The sequence below is a fragment of the Balaenoptera physalus genome (assembly GCF_965194825.1).
Source record: "Balaenoptera physalus genome assembly, chromosome: 12".
NCBI lineage: Eukaryota > Metazoa > Chordata > Mammalia > Artiodactyla > Balaenopteridae > Balaenoptera > Balaenoptera physalus.
Genome location: NC_138897.1, coordinates 69,127,039 through 69,146,823, shown reverse-complemented (window position 1 = coordinate 69,146,823; position 19,785 = coordinate 69,127,039). Strand labels below are relative to the sequence as shown.

At 60.1% G+C, this 19,785-nt stretch overlaps 1 protein-coding gene across 6 annotated transcripts; it reads left to right on the top strand.

Annotated features, from left to right (window-relative positions):
- The first annotated feature begins 430 nt into the window (after positions 1–430).
- PRODH (proline dehydrogenase 1) lies at positions 431–19,555 on the top strand. 6 transcript variants are annotated; one of them, XM_082415849.1, is made up of 16 exons: positions 608–712; positions 2,999–3,108; positions 4,030–4,241; positions 4,422–4,630; positions 8,385–8,419; positions 8,793–8,942; positions 10,713–10,777; positions 10,977–11,093; positions 11,516–11,595; positions 12,140–12,221; positions 13,284–13,376; positions 13,465–13,611; positions 14,138–14,313; positions 14,694–14,792; positions 18,854–18,984; positions 19,020–19,555. In XM_082415849.1, the coding sequence occupies exons 3-16, from the start codon at positions 4,215–4,217 to the stop codon at positions 19,205–19,207; spliced, it is 1,599 nt and encodes a 532-aa protein (XP_082271975.1). In that variant the 5' UTR covers positions 608–712; positions 2,999–3,108; positions 4,030–4,214; the 3' UTR covers positions 19,208–19,555. The 6 variants fall into 6 exon arrangements, with proteins under 6 accessions (XP_082271973.1, XP_082271972.1, XP_082271974.1 ...); XM_082415851.1 differs by lacking the exon at positions 4,030–4,241; XM_082415847.1 differs by lacking the exons at positions 2,999–3,108; positions 4,030–4,241 and having other exon boundaries at positions 431–712; positions 10,983–11,093.
- The last annotated feature ends 230 nt before the right edge of the window (positions 19,556–19,785 follow it).

Genomic DNA, 19,785 nt, shown 5'->3' with positions numbered 1-19,785 from the left:
CTTCCCGGATTCTCCGCAGACCCGGCCTCAGCTGTGAGTTCCTGCAGCTCAACGCCCAGAGAGGCGCCCAGGTGTACAGGTGAGCGGGGGGCGGGGAGGGTGGGGCCTCCAGCGAAGCAAGGGGAGCTAGGGTGGTCAGCCAAGTAGGCGGGGCCTCCTCGGGGGGGGTGGGGGGAGCGGCCACTAGCTGAGAAGGCGGGGTTCAGGCGCACGTGGCGCCGCTCGGTGGGCGGGGCCTGCCAGGGGACCCACACCTTTCAGGAACGCGCGGGGCGGAGCCTCCGGGGGAGAGGGCAAGGCTCGAGCTCGGGGTGCGGTGGGGCGCGACCGGGGGCGGGGCCAAGCGCGGGGCGGGGCCTCTCGGGAAAAGGCGGGGCCGAGCGCGGGGCGGGGCTGGCGGCGCGTACTTAATCAGCCCAGGGGCACATGCACAACAGCCATGAACCTTAGGCGAACGTTTCCGTTGCTGCGCTCCGCCCTCTCCCGCCGAGCCCCGCTGTCTACAGCGCCGGCGACCCGCGAGCAGCACGCCGCGGGCCTGGAAGCCGTGCGGGGGCGCGGGGCGGCTGAGGCCGCGCGGCCGCCAGTGCCCGCCGTGGACTTCGGCAACACGCAGGAGGCGTACCGGAGCCGGCGCAGCTGGGAGCTGGCGCGCAGCCTACTGGTGCTGCGCCTTTGCGCCTCGCCCGCGCTGCTGGCGCGCCACGAGCAGGTGTGCGGGGGCTCGGGGACGCTGGGGGTGGGGTGCGGCCAGAGCCCCGCGGGCCTTCGCCGGTCCTGGGAGCAGTTATGAAGTTTCAAAGTGGAAAGCGGGGCCTCTGGAACATCACCTGTGGCCGGGAAGTCAGGAAGGAAGGTGTTTCCTGCACGCCCTTTCGGGCCCGTGAATTTTACTACGTGTCAGTTACTGGCAGCTAAAAACAAAGATTAATTTAAATTTTAAGCTATATGCTGCTTGCAGTAACACACAGTGTTCACCCGAAATTTAAAATTGAGTGTCGTCAATGTTGCCCAAAGGGAAGCCTGGCCGTACTGAGCGGCTCATAGCCTGGGACCCCAGAGTTCTTGGACGCTGTGACACAGGGGATCCCCAGACATGATCACTCTGAACAATGTTGAGGGAGAATGGGAGGCTCGCTGCTCAAATATCCAACTTTTGAAACTTTAACACAGTTACATTGAAAAGTGTGAGGGCTTTGGGGAAGTAAAAAGCAGAAGTGTCTTAGCCGCTCTTGGTCAAGGTGATCCTGGGAACAGTTTAAAAGCAAGGGTCCAGTTGGTGCTGAGGGTCCCGAAGGCACTTCATGCAGGTGGTGTTGACTTCTCAGTGAGACTGTGCTGAGGGCACTTTAGCTCCGGGCAGAGGCTAGGGAGACTGGACCCGGGAGGAGCACCAAGCCACACCTTGGGCATAGGTGAAGGTGAGGCCACCCAAGGTGGGTGGGTGATGAGGGCAGAGTTAGAGTTGGGTGGCCTGAAGGGGCTAGGTTCAAAACCAGCAGAGAAGCCAGCAGAGAAGCCAGCAGAGCTGTGGGTCCTTGGGTACTGTGGGCAACAGTGGGAGGGACATGTCAGCTCCACCGTCCCTTGGGTGCCTGCCTGGGGCAAGTGCCAGTGCACTGGGACTGTGCTGTGGGTGCCTGGAGGAGCAAGGAGGCTTCTCCCACGCTCCCCTCGTGTTCTACCTGTGCCCTGGGGACATCCTTAAGGAGCCCAGTAACTGTGCGGTGTGCTCTGCCTGCCTTCCGTGGGACCTGTTCCCCCTGTCGTAATTGCTGGTGGTCCCACTGGTGACAGTGGCCTTGGTGCCTGGTGGTGAAGCAGATGGGGCAGAGGCCAGACTGCAGAGTTGTGGGCCGCTCACTAGAACCTGGTCCTTCTTGTGCTCTGGCCTGCAGCAAAAATTCCTCCTGCTGAGCCAGTGCAGGTCTGTGCAGCTCATGCCCCAGGGAGTATCAGCCTGCAAGGAGCCCAGTTTGAGCTGTGGCATTGGCTCAGGACCCAGTGGGGGCCCGCACTTGCCCAAAGGCAGGCCTTTTTGAGAAGGGTTTAGAAAATTCAGGTCTTCCATGATGAAAGCCTTTGTGCTTGGGTGTGAGCCAGTGCAGGAGAGTGTGGGGGAAGGGGGCAGTCAGGGAGGGGAGAGAACCGGCTTTACCCGTCCTCTCTCTGCAGACATGTCTTTGAGTCTTTTACAGTGTGTGTGTTACTGGTGCAAGTTTCTAAATCCACGAAGGATATTCCTACCTGGGGAAGAGGTGGGGCTACCCTCGTCTCCGTTAGTGCCACCCCAGGGCATGCCTGATGCCAGGATGGTTTTAAAGGGGCTGTTTTGCTCTGGAGTTGGCTTAAAACTGCCAGCCCTGCGCCATGTGCTTCCATAGCCCTCTGTGACAGGCTGGCCTCCCCTTTGCCAGGGTGAGACGGTCGGTGACCAGCTCAGGTTACCTGGGTGGCCTTCACTGTTGTTCCCTCTGACAACAGGGTAACAGGAGGGGAGCGGGAGGTCACCAGCCCATGACCCCTGGACCACATCTCAGCATCAGCCTTGCTCCTGCTCCTTCTATGAGCATTGGCTAGAGCTGTTTTCATGCTAGTTGGGTAGTTATGACAGAGACTGGGTGGCCCGCACAGCCTAAATTATTTACCATGTGTTCCTGGACGGGAAAGTTTGCCGGCCCTAGAGTAGACAGTTGGCCCACTTCCACACACACTGTGTTTCTGATAGTCCTCAGAATTGACTTGTATGATGTCCGGGGTTTTCCAGAGCTGAATGATGGTTTTCAGGTCCCTGTTTCCGCCTGGCCTGCCTCTGGGGTGAACTTTGATATGTCCAAGACCTGGCTTTTCCTCCTGCGAGGGTGCCCTGACCCACGGACTCGTGACTTCTGGCCAGGGCTCTTGTGAGGTGGAGGAGGCCTGCCCGTCTCCCGGGTTGGCACTTTCACTTTCCATTTCTATTCTTCTTTATAAAAATAATGAGATGCAATAAAATCAGACACGGCACAGAGGCTGCAGCGAGACAGAGGTGATGGCCTGGAAACCTTCACCCTCGTGTTGCCGCACGGCTCCTTAAGCATCTCCGTCCGGGTGCCAGCCACAGTTCAGGTGTGTCGGCGTTTGAGAGGCTTGGGCTGTTTGGGACTGGTTTGTGGATGAAGGTGTGTGACTGACTCATGCTTTTGCTTAGACTAGAGATTGCTCCCTGAGACCCTGATCGCAAGAGATGTTCCCCACAAAAAAGTGGGGTTCTGTTACTCACTGGGTTTGAGAAACCTTAGACTGTTCCTGCCTTGTAGCTGGAGCCTGGGGTAGTAGACACACAGGAATTCCCAGACAGGTGTCCTCCCAGTGGTCATCCCCCTGCCCCTCCTTGACCTCATTCCTTCCCGCCACTGTCCCCAGTGCAGGAGCACCGCGTCACCTCCTAGCCTGGCAAGCCCCGCACTCTGGATCTAAGTTAGCAAACACCTCCCGCCCTTGCCCTGGCCAGCACTCCCTCACCCCCATTCTGAATTCCATGGAGGTACCTTGCCCCTCCCTCCTTCTGGGTCTCCCTGCATCTAGGATGGGAGCCCATCATCTGTTTTGTTCACCCTAGAATTGTGTCGGGCAGGAGGCAGTTGCTTGGGACATTTGAATGATGATGGCAGAAATTTGGGCTGTGGCAAGATATGGTTGGAGGAGAAAGCTGAGTCGTTTGGGAGGCTGTCTTCCCCTGGGGCACGTACTCTCAGGCTGCCGGCCTGCTGCGGCCTGGATGAGTGTGCTGCGTCCCCACTGGTCCTGGGTGGATGGTCATCTCCCAGACCTTTGTGGGTGGTTACCTGGCCCACTTTTAGCCTATGCTTTCTCCAGAGGAGCTCATACTCACTCGGAGTTTTGTGTGTTCATCTGTTCAGCACCCACTGGAGGCCCGGCCCCTTGCCAGGCACTGTTTTAGGGACTTGGAATAAGCAGTGAACAAAACATTGAAAAATGTGGGTTCTCACCTTCTAGAAACTCACACCAAATCCCCCTCTTCTCCAGCATAACCTGCAGAGGTGTGGATACAGAGAATGTTATGAACACGCCCACTGCTGTTCCCAGAGAGACCTGCCGTTCACATCTTTATCCACCAAGCGGTAGTCAGGCGACTGCCATGTACCACTGGGGTCACCCATGAGCGTGCAGGGCAGGGAGGCAAGAGCAGCGCCTGGGACCGGCCACCCTGCATGAGGAGTGGGGCATGGACAGTCACTGTGAGCAGAGGAGCAATCTGCTTTGGGTGGTGTCACCGTAAAACCAAGGCCGTGAGCCGAGTTTGGCCCTGGGGAGAGCACGTCAAGGCTTTGTGACGGGTGGGCGGGGAAGCAGGAGTGTCCTGCTGGGGACATGGGAGGCCAGGTGGCCCAGGATAGCCTCTGCCCTTTACCTTTCAGTTGCTCCGTCTTGCCAGGAGACTTCTGGGGCAAAGGTTGTTCAACAGACTGATGAAGATGACCTTCTACGGGCAGTTTGTGGCTGGTGAGGACCAGGAGTCCATCCGGCCCCTGATCCAGCACAACAGGGCCTTCGGCGTGGGCTCTATCCTGGACTACGGTGTGGAGGAGGACCTGACCCCCGAGGAGGCCGAACGCAAGGAGATGGAGTAAGGCCTGCGTGGCACCTGCTGGCAACCCCAGCACCCCGGGGCTGGGCTGGGCCTGGCTGGGAGAGCTCTGTCCACCTGACTTACGGCAGCCCTCCTGGGTCTGCCTGGGGTTGTGTTCTTGCCCCGTGAGGATGACAGCTCTGGGCTTCCACCGAGGCCTTGTGTGCCGAGGCTGGAGGAGGGGTGAGGATGGGGTCAGCAAACTTTGGTCCCCAGCCCGATCAGCCTGGTTTTGTACAGTCTGCAAGCTAAGAATCATTGTTGTATTTTTAAATGGTTGAAACAAAGCAAAAGTAATGTTTTGTGACACGTGAAAATTATATGAAATTCAAAGTGCTCTCACCCTACAGGGGCAGAATTGAGTGGCCGTGACTCAATGGTGGCTGCTGGGTGCTACCCGGCAGTTTACAAAATATGATTGCTGACACTGATGTTGGAGGTGCTCTGGCTTCCTGCTCTCCTGCAGCATCTCTTCTGGGGATTCTGACCTACTGGGCAGGTCCCACTGTCCCACTCTTGCTTGGCTCCTGAGATGATTTCCTGATTAGCAGGTGGGCCCCACCTGGTGGGTGTGGAGGCTGCCTGGGGGTCCGAGAAGAAGGGAATGTGCTGCCAGGAGCACACGTGTGGCAGGCCAGCCCAGCGGCTCCTGCCGAGGTCACCAACTGCCTGCAGGGCCCGTTCTCTGGGCAGTGAGTATGGGGACAGATGGGCATCCCCCGACCCACCCTCCTGGGCCATAGGACAGAACTCGAGGATCATTGCACCCTCTGCTTCCTGAAGTAGGAGCCTCATGGGAGATCCAGGCAGAACCAGCCCTTTCTTTGCAAAATGCCCAGTTCCTGGGCTGGTGCCTGCACCCCTCCACCCCTCACTGGCATCTGGGCCACTAAGTCCTGACAGCAGCCGCGCCCGACCATGTGAGGCTTGGGACAGGCTTGCTGAGTAACCTGCCCTGTCTCAAGCTCTGGTGTTTGCTCTGGCCTGGGGAGGGAAGGGGTGGGGAGGGGCACGGAGGGGAGGGGAAGGCGTCACATGAGGCTCCTGCCCTGGGAACGGAATGTCCAAGCCGAGCTGCTGGTGGATTGGCCTGGGGAGCCAAGCCCCTGCCTCGCGATTTGCTGTCTTGAAGGCGGGGCTCTCCAGCTCAGCACCCCGGTGTTCCTAGGGGGGGCTGTGGGCTGGGGCTGTTGAATAACTAGTGGGCTGTATCCCCGCTGGGTCTGGGTGAGGGCTAGTGGTTTCACAATGGGATTTTCTCTCTCTGGTATGAAAAGACTTCTTTCCCAGGGCGATCGCCTGGCTTCCTCCCTGCCCTGCAGGGAAGCACTGGGAGGAGGGCCGGCTTCGCCCTACCATGGACACTGGAGCCTGTGACCCTGGGCCACCCTGCTATTAGTGCCCCTTGTCCTGCAGAAGCCCTGCTTTGTGGGCTTTGGGACGTGAACGGCAGTCCCTTCCTGTCCTAACATGGTGGCCGCCGTCCGATGCCAGTGGCAGGGCTGCTGCCAGGCAGCCCTGTGTGCTCGGTGGAGCCCGGCTGAGGGTGCAGAACCAGGCTCATAGGCACTGATCGAACATCCACGCCATCGAGATGCCACGCATTCTCCATCAGGAGCCCCTGTGTGGGGAACAGAGGGGTCACAGGCCCCTAGACCCTGCTCTGGGGAATGATGTAGAGGCCACTGCCCCAAGTTAACGCCACAGGAGTGGAGTGGGCTGGGGCGGGGAGCGAGCGCAGGTGGTGGGGCCCTGCCCCAGGCATAACCATAAGAGGCACAGTAAAGATGGGGGTGTCTGAACATGCAAGAGGCCCAGCAGGTGCCCTGAGGACGTGGCCCTGGGAGGAGGGGGTCCGGGGGTCTTCCCCAGGTTAGGAAGCAGGAGGTAGGAGGCCGGAGGCGCAGGAGGGAGAATAGCCATCCAGGGAGGGGGTGGGATGGCGTTTCCCAGAACACTTGTTAGAAGGCAGAGGCCAGGAACCTAACTCTAGAAGAGGAGCCTCACAGGGTCCCCCAGCAGGCTGAGGGCCCTGGGGAGAGGGCGCAGGGCTGGGTTCCTCTTGACAATTGGCTGTGATGAGGTTGTGATGAGGATGGCTGGGGACAGTGTAGCCAGCAGGTGTGTGTGTCCTGGCTGTGCAAACCCAGGGCTGGCCCGGGGCGAGGCCTGGGCCTTGGTCCCCAGGGTGGAGGCCGCTCCTCGGGACTGGTGTGTGCAGTGTCTTGGGTGCTGCCCGGAGCCAGATCCTGGGGGCCCACAGGCTTTTCTGCGTTCTTCTCTTGCCTCCTGCGTTTCACCAGGGGAGAGCTGGTGTGAGGGCAGCCGGCGTGGTCTCCCCTCACTTTTCACATTTTTCTAAAAGGTGTCCAGCCAACAAATTACCTGATGCAGAGCTGAGCTTGGAGGTGGCTGAGGGGATGGTTGAGGTCTTCCTGCCACCCCTGCAAGCCCCTGGGTCGCTCCTGCAGTCCTCTCCTGCCCCCTGCCCCCCGGGGCACTCCATTCCCTCCTCCATATCTTGGGCCGTGCACTTATATGTGCACGCATGTGTCTGCACGTGTGTGCATGTGTGCACATGTGTCTGCACATGTGTGTGTGTGTACAGAGCATGCTCTTCCTTCTCTTCATGGTGACACGACACTCCCCTTCCCCCCAGCCTGGTAACTGCCATCTCTGTCTCCTCGTGATCCACTCGCCGGGCCTGGTCAAGAGTGCAGCCCTGCCCATGCTAAGTACTGTCTGCTCTGGGATAGGCCGCTGCCCCCTGACCACGTGGCTGTGTGGCCGGCTGGCTCCCCTGTGCCTTTGGAGCCAGGCTGGGGCTTGGAGGGTAGAAGGCCAGCTGTGGAAATGCTAATTGGGACCGTCACACGGCCCCGGGCCCCTGGGGGCCTCTGGGTAGTGGTGTCCCCTCAGTGGAGGGCAGTCTGCCTAGAAGGTGGATATCTGCGGGTTATGGGCTGTGTGGTGACAGAGCAGGCCCAAGCCTCCCTCAGCTGCCAACCTCGGGATGAGGCCCCTGCCTTGGTGCAGATGGCAGGTGCCATGTCGTGCCTCTACCTCAGTGGGCCACAGCTGCGGGGCAGCCTGGGTCTGGCCTTACAGGTGCCCTCTCTGTCCTGTCCTCATGAGGACTGGGTATATTCAGGTATGATGGCCAGGGGAGGCCAGGGGAGGGTTTGCATTAAAAAGATAAATTGTGGTTGCTGGTTTGAAAATAATCCTGAGGAGCGCGGGTGGAGGTGAGGCTGGCTGTGGGCAGAGGGCAGAGCAAGGGGCCCTGCTCCTTGACTCTGGGGATCAAGAAGCTGGTGGTTTCCATCTCTCCGCCATCCTCAGCCCTGAGTGGCCCGCGCCCCTCCTTTTCCTCACAGGAAGGAATACCCCATGGCTAGCGGGCCTCAAGGACCTACCCACGCCCTGGACTGTGTATCGCTTTACTTCCTCCTCACCCAGTGTAGGGAGGGGGCCTCACCCAGGGGGAGACCCAGGTTCCTCCGGAGCAGGGCTTGTAGGCTGGGTCCTGTCTGCCAGGCTCAGAGAAGGTGACCCCGGAGGCCAGGGGCGGGTGGGGTGGGGTGAGTCACGCTTACCTGGCCAGGTGACACTGCCTTCCTCTTCAGCCCTCCTGGGTCAGGGTCAGGGCTCAGCCTCTACTTCCTCCCACCTGTGCCTCCTCAATGGGACGCGTTTGTCACTTGTACCTGAGGTGGCGTGACCGCAACCCTCTTCTTCTTCCCTCCTGCAGGTCCTGTACCTCAGCATCAGAGAGGGATGGCCATGGTGAGTGCGAGGCAACCATTCAGGAACGAGCCCGCTCCCCACCCGCACACACCCCCGGCTCCTCCCCGTGTCCCTGGGCACCCAGGCCATCGTTCTGAGTGGCTGACACATCCTTACGGCCGGCCTTGGGGGCCAGTGCACTCGGCCCTCGGTGGGTCTGGGCTTTGCCTCCCTGCCCTGGGTTTGCCACGTGACTAGGGTGACCCAAGGAGAAGGAAGAGTGGGCGCCAGGGCGGGTGGGTTTGGGGAGCAGCACAGGCAGGGGGCCGGGTGCTCGGGGTGGAGTGGGGCTGGAGCTGGAGTGCGGCGCTGGTGGCGGGATGGGGGCTTGGGGGGTGGGGAGGTGGCTCAGGCCGGACACCCACCTCTCCAGGCACCAGTAAGAGGGAGAAGCAGTTCCAGGCCCACCGGGCATTCGGAGACCGCAGGGATGGCGTCGTCAGCGCCCGCACCTACTTCTACGCCAGCGAGGCCAAGTGTGACAGCCACATGGAGACATTCCTGCGCTGCATCGAGGCTTCAGGTGGGGCCCTGCTTGTCGCTGGCCTGCCGCCCGCCAGGCTCTGCCTGGGCTGACCTCCGCTCGAGGAGATGCTGGTGTGGGAACACAAGGCTGGGCCCGGAGTGTTTGCTCAGGGCTCCATCCCCATCTCTGTGGCCTTGGTCGTGAGGATGACATGGGCTCACACCTGAGTCCAGCTCCTTCCTGAGGAGCCTGGCTGCCCGCAGGAGGGCACCTCCCCCCTCCCGGGTACCAGGTGTCCAGATGTGGACCTGTCAGTGGGCCAGGTGGCCCCCAGTCCCAGGCAGGGGCCTGACTCTTGTCACATGACCCCTGGCTCTGCTGAGGGCCACACCATTCCGGGAGCTGGTGCCACGTCCTCTTTAACAGAGAATTCTTCCCCGTATGGCCTCTGGGTGGGAACACCTGCTAGGGAGGTGAGTTAAGCTGGGAGGTCACAGAGGCCTCAGCGTCCATCAGGTCCCCAGCAGCCCTCCTGTTAGTGGGTCCCACACCTTCTGAACACTTTAAGGAGTGGGAGTGAGCAACGCCCAGAGGCAACCTCCTAGGAGCAGCGCTGGGCACCCCGGGTGGTCAGGCAGACACCCGGCTGCCCAGTGTCCAGTGCCAGGGGCATCTTCTTGGTTCCCTGCCCACTCTGCCTGGGGGCAGACAGATGGGGAGGGCTCCACAGAAGCAAAGATGTGTGTCGTGGGCTTCCAGAAGCCAGAGGAGAGAATGGGGGAGGTGGTTGAGTGCCTTCTGCCTCCAGTTTGTGCTCTGCTGGGCGTTTCTGTGTTCGGTGAACCCCCAGGGGCAGCCCCGGGTGCCGAGGGCATTGGAGAGGAAACGGGCAGGGATTGAGTGGGCAGGTCTCACCAGCACCTTTGCCCACTGCATTCCTGGACCCACGTGGCAAACTCAAACCCTGCTGAGTCACCGGTTCCCACCTGCATGGTCAGGCATCCGGAGCAGCCGAGTGCAGGGTGTTTGTGGGCTGCGTAGGGTCGTTGTCCTTCTGCCATGGGTGGTCAGCCAGCCCAGGCGTCTGGGTCCTCGGTGGGCTCTCCCCTCCTGTTGCCACCACACTTGGCCTGAGATTGCCAGGCAGCCACCAGAGCTGCTTCTGAGGGCCAGGCAGCCTGCCCGGGAAGCATGGCCAGCGTGGGCCTGCTCGGGCCTGGTGGGCGAGGGAGGAAAGATGCGCTGGTGCCACTGCACCGTCTCATTGGGTGGCTGGATTGTTCATGCTCTGGGGGTCTCAGGGCCCAGGTGCAAGGTAGACCCAGTACCATGTGTTGTAGGTAACTAATAGGAAGAATGGCCACCGCCAGCCTCCTGAAGTCTGTTATATGTCGACGAGAAGTGTCCTCTTTTTTTCTTTTTGGCTGCGTGCGGGCTTTCTAGTTGCAGCGAGCGGGGGCTGCTCGTCGTTGCTGTGCGCAGGCTTCTCATTGCGGTGGCTTCTTTTGTTGCGGAGCACGGGCTCTAGGTGCGCAGGCTTCAGTAGTTGCAGCACGTGGGCTCAGTAGTTGTGGCTCGCGGGCTCTAGAGTGCAGGCTCAGTAGTTGTGGCGTGTGGGCTTAGTTGCTCTGCGGCATGTGGGATCTTCCCGGACCAGGGCTCGAACCCGCATCCCTCGCACTGGCAGGCAGATTCTTAACCACTGCGCCACCAGGGACGTCCCAGGAAGTGTCCTAACTCTTGAGTGGCACAGATTCCGGGCGCAGGCTCAGGGTCCCCCCCACACACACACCCAGCACTGATGGCTCTTTCTGTGGCTTCTCACAGGTGGCGCCAGCGAGGATGGCTTCTCAGCCATTAAGTTCACTGCACTGGGGAGACCCCAGTTTCTGGTAAGTGTCAAAACCTTCCACCCACAGGGAGTTTGTAAGAACTTGGGGCTGCCGTGAGCGTTAAGTGAAAGCTCATGCGCTGGTGCCTTGGCCCTGGGAGCCAGGCACACGGGCGGGATGGGGTGGCTCAGGCTACACGGGGGTCCTGGGAGGGGGCTGGGTGTGCGCCTGGGATGGCAGCTCAGGCCCACGTCCGCAGCTGCAGTTCTCAGATGTGCTGACCAAGTGGAGACGGTTCTTCCACCAAATGGCCGCAGAGCAGGGCAAGGCCGGGCTGGCTGCCATGGACACGAAGCTGGAGGTGGCTGCACTGCAGGTGGGGCCGCCCCTCCCTGGTGGGTGTGAGAAGGTGGGCCGGGGAGCAGCCCTGCCCAGGAGGAATTGGCCAGGCGGTGTCTGAGGTGGGTTCCCAGGGCCTGCTGCCCAGCCCCCAGCTGCTGGGTCAGTGGGGAGGGAATCTGAGCAGAGATGGAGGATGTGTTGGGTGGGAGGGTTGGAGGGGGGCTGGCCCTGCCAGTAGCCGAGCTCTGTGGACCCGCAGGGATGGAGAGATGTGGAGGTGGTGGGCAGCGGGGAGAGACCATCTCTGGAGCAGAAACCCAAGGCAGAAGTGTAGCCAGTCTCAGTACTGGCATAAGAAAGTCAGCCTAGCATCACAGGCCAGTGGGCAGGGGCAGGAGATGTTTGTGAGCAGGGCTGGGAGATGGCAGTGGGACCAACACTCTCTCGCTTCTGAAGGAAAGCGTGGTGAAGATGGGCATCGCGTCCCGGATGGAGATTGAGAACTGGTTCACTGTGGAGACCCTTGGCGTGTCCGGGTAAGAGTAGCCCCTGGGCTGAGATTTCGGGCCGCCCTGGTTCAGCCAAGGTTCTGGCTGAGCCCCAATGGCGTCTCCCAATCCTGGTCGCCCTCTTCCAGGGCATGGGCCCCCCTCGAACCCTAGGGCTTCTTACAGAATTATTTGGGTCGTGGAGTGAGGGTGCCACACCCAGCAGTCCCAGGACCCATCTGGCAGACGGGTGAAGGGTGAGGGCAGCTGAGATCCTGGAGGGTCCCAAGCCTCATTGTGAGGAGCTGGGGGCTGGCAGCAGTGTGCTGTCCCCTCCTGCCTGGTCTCCCACGTTCAGCTCTTCCCGGAGCCTGATGTGGCCTGGGTGGTCTCGGCCCTGATGTAAGAATATTCATGTTTTGGTTTCTGTTTTTTAAACAGAGGACCGTGTTTACATTTTACCAGTCTTTCAAAACTGAGCACTGAGGCAGGTTCTGTGGGGTTGGGTCTGGGGGTGCTCCTGCAGGGAGGGGGCTGGTTTGGGGCCATGGTGAGGCCGCGTGTCCGCATGCTGACGCGCCTTCTCCCACAGCACCCTGGACCTGCTGGACTGGGGCAGCCTCATTGACAGCAGGACCGAGCTCTCCAAGCACCTGGTGGTCCCCAACATGCAGGTGACGCTGTGCGCGTCCGTGCCCCCCACCTCACGGTTCTCGCAGGGTTGTCATGGAGGGTCCCCGCTCACACTGCCAGGGCTTCCTCAGAGTGGCGCTGGGTCCCCAGCATGAGTCTCCCCACAAGCCAGGCGGAAGCTGTCACCTATTCTAGTCGAACCTCAGGAGACCCATGCCGTCCCTTCTGCCCAGTGCTGTTTGTTAAAAGGGAGTTGCTAGACTGGCCTGTGTTCGGGGGAGAAGAATGAGACTCCACCTGCCCCTGGGAGGGTGACCGGGCATTTGTGGCTGTGCTTGAGCGCACCCCTGAGCTGGGATGGGAGGAAGCAGCAGAGGTGCCTTGGGAAACACCCAAGACGCTGCCTTTCACAAGCTCCAGCCTGGCGACAGAGGGCCCAGGAGGGGTGTGCTCGAGGCCTCGCCGGGAGTGCCCTGGGTAGTGTTAGTGGACAAGCGGGGCAAGCAGAGGGCCCCCTGTGCTTCACGGGCCTGCAGGGTGGGTGCCCACTGCTGACCTGCCCAGTGCCCTGAGTGCCACCATCTGGGGCCGATGCTTCCGTCCCCCTGTTGCATGTCAGTCTGTGCTGTGTGGTCAGCCAAGTCTGCCTGTAGGCACAGTTCTTCCTCCATGTCCTCTGCCTGCTAGGGGCTGAGTCTTTCCAGGTGATTGGGTGGGTCAAGGGTCACTTCCTGAACTTTGCGCAGGAACAGAAAGGGGGCCCATCGTGAGGATCCTCTGGAGGCCGTGGGAGCCGACTCCTTGGGTGCAGGCCTGACCTGGGGCAGCCAGCCCCGTGAGGAAGGGTGTGCTGGCGGGCAGCGTGGTTACGGGACGCTGTGTGGCCGGCGGGACCCTGGACAGGACACTGACCTTAATGCACAAACAGGGTGGCAGGTGGAGAAGGGGGCGCGGGGATGGGGCCCACTGGTCCTGGGCACCAGGCACTGGGTATCGGTAGGCCCTGCACCAGGGGCGAGAGGGTGCCCACAGGAGGGGGGAGCGCTGGCCTCGAGAGCCCAGGTCTGGAGCCCTGCCGTGGCCTGACTGCACTGCCCCCTCAGACAGGACAGCTGGAGCCTCTGCTGTCGCGGTTCACTGAGGAGGAGGAACGGCAGATGACGAGGATGCTGCAGAGGATGGACGTCCTGGCCAAGGTCGAGGACCCTGGGATGTGCCAGGGTGGGGGGGCACCTGTGTCACCTGAGCCCCAGACAGACCCTCTCTCCCCGCTGTGCCCCTCAGAAAGCCAGTGAGGTGGGCGTGCGGCTGATGGTGGACGCCGAGCAGACCTACTTCCAGCCGGCCATCAGCCGCCTGACGCTGGAGATGCAGCGCAGGTTCAACGTGGAGAGGCCACTCATCTTCAACACGTACCAGTGCTACCTCAAGGTGCGCCCAGCGTCTGCCGCGGGGAGACAGGCCCCCAGGACCAGCTGCCAGCGGACCCGTCCCCTGGGCCTCAGACCCCAGACAGGGTGTTGAAGGGGCAGGAGGACGATGAAGGAGCTTTTGGAGTCCACGTAATGTGCCTTAATCGCCAGATTTCGAGTGACTGTTTCCTCCCGCCCTTTTTAGCTTGGTTCCCTCTAAGGGTATGATGAAGGCTCTGGGCCCCTCCCCAGACTCGTGCGTGTGCCTCGGGGACCCTTGAGCACAAACTCTGGCGGCCGCTCGGGGACCAGCCAGGTGTTTGGAGGACTCAGGGTGGGGTGGGTGTAGGCGCTGCGGGGACAAGGGGAAGTGGGTGGGTGTGGGTCCAGGCAGGCGCTGACAGCCCCCGTCACCACAGCTGCTGGCCCCGGTGCCCCTGCTGACTACACACTGGGGGGTGCCCGGGCCCCAGGAAGGCCCTATGGGACACAGGCTGGAGGGAGCCCCATCCTGGTCATCCTCAACTTTCGGCTCCGACCCACAGGATGCCTACGACAATGTCACCCTGGATGTGGAGCTGGCTCGCCGAGAGGGCTGGTGCTTCGGGGCCAAGCTCGTGCGTGGCGCATACATGGCCCAGGAACGTGCCCGCGCCCTGGAGATTGGGTATGAGGACCCTATCAACCCCACGTACGAGGCCACCAACGCCATGTACCACAGGTGCGCTGCCCTCTTTGGCTTCCGGAGCCTCAGAGCTTCCCGGGGGTGGGGTGGGGGGGGGGAGAAACCGGGAAGGGGCTGGAGCTGACCCGACGTGACCCTGTCCAATGTGGGAGCAACCCTGGGGTCAGAACCAATACCTCCTCTGCCTTTGTTTTACTTTTTCCAAAACCATTAAGGTTTTTTTTTTTTAATATAAACGTCTACTGAACTGCCTATGTTGACAAAGATGAGAGCTGTACTCTGGCAGCCCTCCCCAAATGGCACGAGGCCTGTTTGCTTTTTAATTCCACGCCAGGATCGTCCACTGTTTTGCACCTGCTTCTGCCTCTGCCCCTGCAGGGGCTGTGCAGGCCTGCCTCACATGTCACCCTCCCCAGGTGCCTCAACTACGTCCTGGAGGAGCTGAAGCACAACGCCAGGGCTGCAGTGATGGTGGCCTCGCACAATGAAGACACCGTGCGCTTCACGCTGTGCAGGTTGGCCCCGCCCCCTTCCCGCTGGGCGCTTCTGGGTGGGCAGGAAGCGTGGGCAGGCAGTGGGTTTTGGGGGGACATCTGTGGAACGAGCTGGAGTGGCGGCTTTAGGGCCCCCAGACCCCTCGAGGCCGGCTGGGCGTTGTGCTGCAGTAGCCAAAAGGCTGTTTGCAGTTACTTGGGTTTTTAACATTAATACCAGACTTACTAAAGTTTCAAATTAAAAACTAAATTTCATTAGGTAAAATTTTTTTTTTTTTTAATTTTTATTTATTATTTATTTATTATGTTTATTTTTGGCTGTGTTGGGTCTTCGTTTCTGTGTGAGGGCTTTCTCCAGTTGCGGCGAGTGGGGGCCACTCTTCATCGCGGTGCGCGGGCCTGTCACTATCGCGGCCTCTCTTGCTGCGGAGCAGAGGCTCCAGACGCTGAGGCTCAGTAGTTGTGGCTCACGGGCCCAGTTGCTCCGCGGCATGTGGGATCTTCCCAGACCAGGGCTCGAACCCGTGTCCCCTGCATTGGCAGGCAGATTCTCAACCACTGTGCCACCAGGGAAGCCCCTCATTAGGTAAAATTTAAGTGTGAAATGTTGGAGCCCTAAGATGTGTCGCCTCATTTATAAACAATTTCTCAACACTTTAAACTGTGTTTAGAATTTAAGATAGTCTGTTTTCTCTTTAAACGCCTGTCCCATGGAGCATCCTTATAAGTCAGATATAGGAATGAGGTGAAATAAATATACATTTTTTTCTTTTGGCCGTGTTCTGGGAGTTCCCCGACCAGGGATCAAACTCAGGCCCCAGGCAGTGAAAGCCCCGAGTCCTAATCATTGGACTGCCAGGGAATTTCCAATCACCACGTTCTTTTATCTCATATCTTAACCCAAACTGGACCACAGCCGGGGTCCAGCTCCCCCTCCACCCGCCACAGGAAGCTGGGCGGGTGGTGGCCTTGCTGGCCCTTGCCTTCCCCAGGAGCAAGGCAGGGGCCACCCCTCCCACAGTGGCACCCCGAGCCCAAGGCTTGGGCCGAGTAGTGAAGGTGCAGGGCATGCACCCAGAGGCACTTGCAGGCTCTGCCTGGAGGGTGACTCTGGTCGTCCTAAACCATTCATTAATGTCATGCTTGTCCTTCTCATGCTGGGGCTGCTTTTTCATGGTGTGAAACTGCAACTAAGGGCCACGATTTCTAATGCTCTGCACTTGAAGCTGCCTGGCTGTGAGAACAGGAGCACTGAGGCCAGCGGGGCTGCCAGGTGGAGGGCAGATTGTGTCGAGGCTCCCTCTGGAGTCCTGCTGGGCTGGGGTCAGGCTGTTTCCTTGCTGGTGGTTGGCTCTGACTGGCGTCCTAGCCAGGTGGACTGTTCCGCTTTCTTCCCTCCATCCCTGGGGCCTCCTTGGACGCCCCATCCTATCCCTGGACGTGGGATGGCCAGGGACACCTTTTGTGCTTGGGGAAGATTAGTTTTGTTTTGTTTTGTTTTAATTTATTTATTTTTAAAATTTTTGGCTGCGTGCGTTGGGTCTTCGTTGCTGCATGCCAGCTTCCTCTAGCTGCAGCGAGCGGGGGCTACTCTTCGTTGCAGTGCGCGGGCTTCTCACTGCAGTGGCTTCTCTTGTTGCGGAGCACAGGCTCTAGGCGTGCGGGCTCAGTAGTTGTGGCTCACGGGCTCTAGAGCACAGGCTCAGTAGTTGTGGTGCACGGGCTTAGTTGCTCAGCGGCATGTGGGGTCTTCCTGGACCAGGGCTCGAACCCGTGGTCCCCTGCATTGGCAGGCAGATTCTTAACCATTGCGCCACCAGGGAAGCCCCAGTTCTGGCTTCTTTGACTTTTGAAGGAACACAGGGCTGAGTTGAAAATTTTAAAAGCTGGCTTTCACTTCTTAGGCTTAAAAGTACAATTCTGTGATGGAACCGTGATCAAAGCTGGTCCGTCCGGCACCAGGGTCCTCCCCAAGACGATGTGCACAGAGGTCCTGGCCCCTGCCTGGCAGTGCCTACCTCCTGAGGTTTCCATCACCATCTCAGCAGCCTGTGGTTGACCCGTTTTAGGTTTTGGTCACAGGCTAGTCCACTCAGACTGACTAGGCGAGGACGGTGAAACGTCTAAAGGTATAACCTGCCCTCAGAAGGGCTTCCTTTCACCTGATTTCTGGATCTTGTCACTGGGAGCATGTGTGGCCTCCCCATCTTGGCCACGGTGGCCTCCTGCCCTAGACATGGCTCCCCCCATGCCGAGTGCCAGCTGAGCGCTTGCCCGTCTCTCACAGGCTCCGCAGCCCGCGCCAGGCCAAGGTCCTGTGCACCTGCCCCAGGAGCCACAGAGCCTTGAACACCTTGGGCTGGTCTTCCCAGGGACAACAGTGTGGGCCTCTGATGCCACACATTAGAGACCTCAGTCAGATTAGCTTTGGCTGAGTAACAAACCAACCCAAAATTCAGAGGCCTGAACACCGTATGTTCTGTGAGCCAGCAGTGTGGGCTGGGCTCTGCTTCTGCTGGCCTTGCCTGGGGCCCATCCTACATCCGTGGTCACATGGGGTCTGGTTGGCCCTAAATGGCCTCATTTGTGGCTGGGACAGCAAAGGGCACTGCATCACATGTCAGGTGTCCTACAGGCCAGCTTAGGCTTCTCCACAGGTGGTCTTAGGCTACCAGAAGCCCTGGAGGGGGCAAGCCTCTGCCCATGTCACATTTGCTATCGTTCTGTTGGCTAAAGGAAGTCATGCCCAGCCCAGATATTGCCAGCCAGATGGAGAGAGCCTCTTTCTGTGCTGGGCGAAGCTACAGTCACATGGCAGCAGGCATGGACACTGGCAGGGAAGGGGCAGCAGCAGGGGAGGGGTCAGTTTTTGCAGGACGCCACATGAGTGTTCCCACCACCATCAGGCAGCAACACTGTGGCAGCCCTGCTCTCAACGGGGGACAGAGACATGTAAGCTGGATACCAGGGCAACACGGTACAGACTGAGGCCCTGACCTTGGAGCCTAGCCCTGGGGGAAGGAGAGAAACGATCTAGGATGCCCCTCATGTAGAGGCCCAGGGCGAGAGGTGCTAAGTGGCCTGGGGGCCTGGGGTGGGGCCCTGAGACAGTGAGAAGGGAGGGGGGCTCCAGGGGCAGGGATGGGGACCAACAGGCCCAGCCTGTAGCCTGGGTGGGTGTGAGGACCCAGGCTGAACACGCCCCTGTGGGGTGGAAGGATGGGGGCGGGCTATAGAGTGCTGGTGCTGATAGGCCGAGTCTGTATCTGCACGTACAGGAAGCCAGAGGTAAAAACGTGGGAATCATCAATGCATAGATATTTCAAAACCTTGGGAATTTTTTAAAGATCCTACAAGGGGAGGTATGAGGATAGGAGAGGGTGTGGACAGAGTTGGGGGCCCCCACCTCAACGTCTGAGTAGCAGTAATAGAAATTCGAGCCACATCTATTAACCCCAAATGTTTCATAGCCACGTTAAAAAAAAAAATGAAGTTAATTTTGATATACATTTTAATTAACCCCACATATCCAAAATAGTACCATTTAAACGTTTTCAGAAAAAAAGTGAGATACTCTGCATTCAGTTTTCACACTGTCTTCAAAAGCCCACGTGTGTTTGACACTTGCAGTGCACCTTGATTCAGACCACCCGCCTGCCAGAGGCTCAGTTGCCACCAGTAGCTGGTGACTGCCTTACAGACAGGGTAGCCAGCAAGGGGAGGATGAGAAGCTGGAGGTGGGGTTGCAGGGCTGGGAACACAGCAGCAGTGGAACTCTGAGGGGTTTGAGAAGGGGATGGTGGGAGGGCTGAGAGCTTCCCAGGCCACACCAAGGGCTGGCCACTGGATGAGTCTGCCTTGCTGGGTCATAGTGGGCAGCAGGGAAGGGGCCATCGGGGAGCAAGCACAGCAAGAGGGAGGCTGGCTGGGGAAGGGGGGCACTTGGTGGCCTTGGGCTGAGGCAGCAGCAGCAGGGAAGAGGCCTGGTCTATGCAGGAGAGAGCCTATGCCCATGCCCTACCCTGTGGGTGGGGATCTGGGGGTGGAGGGAGGGGCTTACCCACCGCCCTGCCTGTTCACAGGATGGAGGAGCTGGGCCTGCACCCTGCCGATTGCCAGGTGTACTTTGGACAGCTTCTGGGCATGTGTGACCAGATAAGCTTCCCGCTAGGTGAGCTGGGCTTCCGGTGGGGGGCGGGGGGCAGGGGTGGAGGCGCTGGGACTCACCGCCTCCACCCCTGTGTGCAGGCCAGGCAGGCTTCCCCGTGTACAAGTACGTGCCTTACGGCCCTGTGATGGAGGTGCTGCCCTACCTGTCCCGCCGAGCCCTGGAGAACAGCGGAGTCATGAAGGGCGCCCAGAGGGAGTGGCAGCTGCTGTGGCAGGAGCTCAAGCGGAGGCTCCGCACAGGCAGCCTCTTCCACCGCCCGGCCTAGTGCTGTGGCTGCCTCCCAACGCATCCTCACCTGGGCTGCGACCACCCAGGGCTACAGCCCGACCCCAACCTCACACACACCTTTTACATCCCAAACTGTGAGACCCCGCTGGCCCCTGCCCGTGGGCACCCAGGTGTGGGCTATGTCCGTTACCTGCCAGAGCTGCTGGGAACTCAGAAACCGCCCTCCAGTGAGCGAGCATGCCTGCATCTCTGCCCACCCCCACGACCTTGGGCCTGAAGAACCACCTTCTGCAGGGTCCAACCCATGGGCCCCGAGCCCCACAGGTGGGCAGTGGCTGGCTGGGGAAGCTGGCCTGTCAATAAACCACTATTTCTGCAGCTAAGAGCCCTTGACTCCAGGCCCACGATGCTCTTCCCTGCAGAACCCTCACGTGCAGTCAGTGGCAGAGGGAGTGGCTCCGATGGCCCGAGAAGCCTCACACTCAGGCTCGGCCTCTCCTGTGTCACGCGCCCCCAGCACACCTTGGGCAGGGTGGACCCACCAACACCTGCCTTCAGGCCATATTGCAGACCCGGCCATGCAGGGCACTGGATACCCTCACTTCCAACCCCACA

Excerpts from the sequence above, each read along its gene's own strand:
- PRODH (XM_082415846.1), top strand. The coding sequence starts at position 440 with ATGAACCTTAGGCGAACGTTTCCGTTGCTGCGCTCCGCCCTCTCCCGC. Across the intron at positions 11,094-11,515 it reads TGGAGGTGGCTGCACTGCAG|GAAAGCGTGGTGAAGATGGG; the intron begins GTGGGGCCGCCC and ends TCGCTTCTGAAG. Across the intron at positions 13,377-13,464 it reads GGATGGACGTCCTGGCCAAG|AAAGCCAGTGAGGTGGGCGT; the intron begins GTCGAGGACCCT and ends TGTGCCCCTCAG.